The sequence below is a fragment of the Triticum aestivum genome, chromosome 1B (genome assembly GCF_018294505.1).
Source record: "Triticum aestivum cultivar Chinese Spring chromosome 1B, IWGSC CS RefSeq v2.1, whole genome shotgun sequence".
NCBI lineage: Eukaryota > Viridiplantae > Streptophyta > Magnoliopsida > Poales > Poaceae > Triticum > Triticum aestivum.
This window is the reverse complement of record NC_057795.1, coordinates 400,857,545-400,862,325: the sequence shown is the minus strand read 5'-3', so window position 1 is coordinate 400,862,325 and position 4,781 is coordinate 400,857,545. Positions and strand designations below refer to the sequence as shown.

At 47.8% G+C, this 4,781-nt stretch overlaps 1 protein-coding gene across 1 annotated transcript; it reads right to left on the bottom strand.

Moving 5' to 3' along the window:
* Positions 1 to 1,303: 1,303 nt before the first annotated feature.
* Positions 1,304 to 3,579, bottom strand: LOC123127305 (protein STRICTOSIDINE SYNTHASE-LIKE 7). The gene is made up of 4 exons (XM_044546959.1): positions 3,026 to 3,579; positions 2,165 to 2,472; positions 1,948 to 2,080; positions 1,304 to 1,827 (listed from the first exon to the last, which is right to left on the bottom strand). Exons 1-4 carry the CDS (start codon positions 3,563 to 3,565, stop codon positions 1,552 to 1,554), a joined length of 1,257 nt encoding a protein of 418 aa, XP_044402894.1. The 5' UTR covers positions 3,566 to 3,579; the 3' UTR covers positions 1,304 to 1,551.
* Positions 3,580 to 4,781: the final 1,202 nt, after the last annotated feature.

Below are 4,781 nucleotides of genomic sequence, written 5' to 3'. Positions count from 1 at the left end.
GAGGCAGCACATCATTGTAAGGAAGGTTGTCGATCTGATCTGGTGATGATGGAGAGGATGTATGCCTAGATAGGGGTGGTGCCTCAGCTGACATGCTTAGCGCTACCGATAATCTCTGTTGTACGTGATGCTCTACTATTATCAAGGCAATTCAATGATGTTTGGTTCTCTACAGGTTTTTGCAACTATTTCCGTAACTGGATTCGTCGATTTAGCTAGCTACGACTTTGGCGAGATTTTTGAGGCATGTCTCATGTAAGTGGGTCGATGAACCATTATCTTTTGTTACTCAATAAAGGCTCGTCTAACTGTGAACGAAGTAACTGAATTTGAAAATCAATAGTACTAGCCATATTGACATTACCAAAAAAAGAAGCCTATGTGGAGTTTTAGTTGGCACTTCGTTATCTCGAAATACAAAGATCGGAAGTAAAGTTTCCTTGTCTTGCAAACAAAGCGAAAATTGATCCCAAGTGCATGTCTCTTCGCAACTTGTAAACACTATCATATATCTAAATAGCTAGCCCCACTAATTTCTTTATCATAAAATGCAGGCATGCCATCTTACCGCGCAACCGGCATGAGAAAAAAATCAATCATAGCATGCAATCATGCATAGAAAAAACCTACCTCAAACCTGCAAATATGCATAAGTTTTTTCATTCTATTATGCTATGAGAACCAAACCTGAACGGTCACAAGCATCTATGAATCAACATGAACTTTCAAACTGTCTAAGTTACAAATTTGAACTATCAAAACCGGTCAAGTTTCAATCCCACTCTCTCCTCAAACCAGTTTTTGATGACATGGGTGGTTTTGACCAGTTGACTGCCCAGTTAGATGCCACGTCACTAAAATTATTTTAAAAAAAAAAAATCCAGAAACATATGTAAAATTAACACTGCCATGATGGTCATTCTAGGAAAGTTTCATTTTTTTTGCCAAACGGATTAAACCATACAAGCAAAATCATAGTCAACCCTGTTTTGGTCAAAAGTTGACAAAAATTTGAAAGTGCCCAAAACAACTTTTGCAATATTATGCAAAATCAAAACTACCATGGTGATCATTATGGGCAAGTTTCAAACCTTTTTGCCAAAAAAATACAAGAAAAATACATATTTGGCCCCTTTTTGTTCAAAGTTTGACAAAAAAAATGAAAGTTTCCAAAAACTTTGAAAAAAACACCACCATGGTGATCATTCTTAGAAAGTTTCAAACCTTTTTTTACCAGACCGATTAAAAAGTACAAGGAAAACACATATTCAACCCACATAAGTAATATACAAGTGTGCAATAATTAAACACAATAAATCATATGTACTTTCAGTTATCATATGCTAAATATTCATGTTCCATACAATCATATATTATTTAAATACATTGCAAAATATTTCTGCAATAGGTGTGGGGTATCATCTACTCTCTCTTTCTCATAATATAAGAGCGTTTTTGACATCAAGTGTCCTTAAAAAAAAGTACCACGAGTTCATCATCAGAACGAACAATTAATCAATCGAGAGATGATGAGTTGACCGTCCTAGCTAGCTAGGCTTCGATGGATGATTTGGTGAGGTCGACCCTGCTGATGTACGAGCTTGCCAGCGACCCGTAGTAGAGGTAGCCCCCGACCTTGAGCCAGCCGGTGGCGAGCGCGAGTCCCGGGTCAGTGTACATGGTCACCGGCTCCCCGTTGAGAGCCACGCTCATCGTCCCCGCGTCCCTCAGGCCCTGCGGCACCGCCATCACGTACTTCTCCACCATGTACACGAGCTTCCGCAGCAAGGGCGACCACATCAACACGTCCAACTGCAGCGTCCTCCCCTGCACGCACGCACGCAGGTGCCCATCGCCGGCAACGCGATTTGATTAATTTTACCATGCAGGTTTCAAGAAATATGCGGTGGCAAGGCAAAGATTTTTTGGCTGCAAAATTGTGCGTACCGCCGAGAGCGCGATCCAGTACCGGCCCTCGCCGTCGTATCGGATGTTGTCCGGGAGCCCCGGCAGGCTGTCGATGAAGCTCTCCACCGTGCCTGCCTTGTCGCCCCTGATGTGATACCTCGAGCACCTCCTCCTGCAGTCAATGGCGTCAGCCGGTCAGACCGCACCGCAGCGTGCAAGCTTCAGATGCACGTACAACGGGCGGGTGCATGCTTACATGACCGTCTCACAGAAGATGAGCGAGTCCTGGTCCGGCGCGACGGCGACGCCGTTGGCGAAGTAGAGGTCGCGCGCGAGCACGGAGGTCCGGTGCGTGGAGGGGTCGAAGCTCATGAGCCGGCCGTGGGGCCGTGCCTCGAGCACGTCCAGAAAGTGGTGAGCGAGGCTGTACTTGTACGAGGCGTCGGTGAAGTAGATGGTGCCGTCGGCGGCGATGTCCACGCCGTCCGTCAGGGCGAACTTGAGGCCCTCCGCCGCGTCCGTCAGCAGCTCCACCGTCTTGTCCTGCCTAACCTTCAGCAAACCCTGCCAGGCCATCCAACGGTCTTCAGTAATTTTCCGATACTGTGGCTGCTGATTAGCGCTGTTACTGGTTAACCAACTAGTAATTTCCTCATTATGGAAGTCAACTCATGTCTGTGATGTGATGCTTCTGGTTTGTCATGTGAGCTTTGAGCTGTACCACGATGCAACTTGTACTAATAGAGAATCAGAAAGACTTGACTGCCTCGTGCAATTTGGTGGGTCATTCTGTACTCTGTAGATGATAACAATGTTCTCTATGCCAAGATTTTGCGAAGTACTATCAGCTCAACATAGCGAGATTTTACCAAGGGTGTTTTGTCTGCCAAGGTCAATTGATCTACCTTTGTCTTCTCGATTGGTGGAACTTAAGTGAGAAACGGTTCTGATTTCTGAAGATTGTCAACAACTCAACATACGTAGTTCATGCTATAACCACCTCAATCCAACGAGAGGAAGCCCGAAAAATGGCGAATTTTTGTCTCGAGATCGAGGAAGAACTATCAAAGAAACAAAGTCGACAAGCAAACAAGTGAGGTTCGAGCAGTTGACTCACCTTATCCGCGTCCGCCACGACGATGCCGCCGTCGCCCGCGAGCACGACGCCGAGCGGCCGGCCGCCGGTGTAGGCCCAGCCCTCCACGTCCCCGCCAGGCACGCTCACCCGGCGGACCCACCCGTCGGCGCACCCCGTGTACAGCCACCCGCCGGCGGCGTCGTACGCCAGGTCCTCGGGGCCCGGGAGCAGCCCCTCCCCGATCCGCTCGCTCGCGGCCAGCACGCGGGCGTCGTGCCGCGGCGCGGACACGTCAGCGCCGAAGCTGTGCTCGGGTGGCAGCTCCGCCGGAGAGAAGTCCTTGGGGCTGTAGAGCGCCACGGAGATCACCACCGGCGCTAGCACCAGCAGCACGGCCTTCGCGGCGACTCCTAGCCCGGTCGCCATGGCAGAGCTGGGAGCCTGGGAGGGACACCTTGCACTGCACGAACGACGTGCCGAGGCAGTGAGACCTTTGCACTTGTCTGAGCTGGCCGCCTCCGTGAACAGAGTGTTTACCTTCAGCGCGGAAGCTTCTGTATTTATGTATAGATAGAGCATTTGCTTTCCAGGAAGTAGATTGTTTCCGTGGGAAGCGGACGAACAAGACTCGGGCTCGCTTGATCTTTGTGGGCATGCTTTTGTCGTGACTGACTTGGCAGTGATATGTGTGGAGAGGTTTCTTTTGTTTTTTTTGTGTGGAGAGGTTTCTTTTGTTGAAAATAAGTACGTGACGTGCAGATCAACACGGGATCTCGCAGAGAAGCCGTGGAAGAAATGACACTGGAAAACAAGAGAGAGACAGCAACTACGGGAAAAGTAAAAGGGATTGACTATAAGTCACATCAAAATAAAAGTTCATCAGTCATTTTGAACCAGAACCTTTAGATCTTCATCCAACGACCGAAAACAGATCGAGCACTGTTCATCTTCTACCTCCCTCTCTTCTTCCTTGCGACGCCGCCGGCCTGCCCCGCCCTAACCGCCGGCCTCCACCACCCGCGGCAGGCGGGCGCTTCCACGCACAGCCTCTCCACCCCGCCCTCCTCTCGGCCTCCCCCCATCGCCGCCCCGGCCACCCCTCTAAACCCCGCAGCACAACTCGGGCGACCCCCTACACCCGTGCACCCCTCCCACTCTAAGATAGATAGTGGGGAATGGCTCACCCTAAGATAGATAGTGGGTCTTTTTTCTCCGACGTGGTTTCTGAAGGAAATATGCCCTAGAGGCAATAATAAAGTTGTTATTTTATATTTTCTTATGCATGATAAAGGTTTATTATTCATGCTAGAATTGTATTGATCGGAAACTTAAATACATGCGTGAATACAAAAATAAATACTATGTCCCTAGTAAGCCTCAACTAGACTAGCTCGTCAAAGATGGTTAAGGTTTCCTAACCATAGACATGTGTTGTCAATTGATAGGATCACACCATTGGGAGAATGATGTGATGAACAAGACTCATCCGTTAGCTTAGCATAATGATCGTTCAGTTTATTGCTATTGTTTTCTTCATGTCAAATAAATATTTCTTCGACTATGAGATTATGCAACTCGTGAATACCGAAGGAATACCTTGTGGGCTATCAAACGTCACAATATAACTGGGTGATCATAAAGATGCTCTACAGATATCTTCAAAGGTGTTTGTTGAGTTGGCATAGATCGAGATTAGGATTTGTCACTCCGAGTATCAGAGAGGTATCTCTGGGCCCTCTCGGTAATAGACATCATAAGCTTGCAAGCAAATGACTAAGGAGTTAGTTACGAGGTA

Coding starts and splice junctions, on each gene's coding strand:
- LOC123127305 (XM_044546959.1), bottom strand. CDS start 3,565: ATGCTCTATCTATACATAAATACAGAAGCTTCCGCGCTGAAGGTAAAC. Junction 2,473..3,025: donor TCGTGGCGGACGCGGATAAG/GTGAGTCAACTG, acceptor ATGGCCTGGCAG/GGTTTGCTGAAGGTTAGGCA. Junction 1,828..1,947: donor ACTGGATCGCGCTCTCGGCG/GTACGCACAATT, acceptor GCGTGCGTGCAG/GGGAGGACGCTGCAGTTGGA.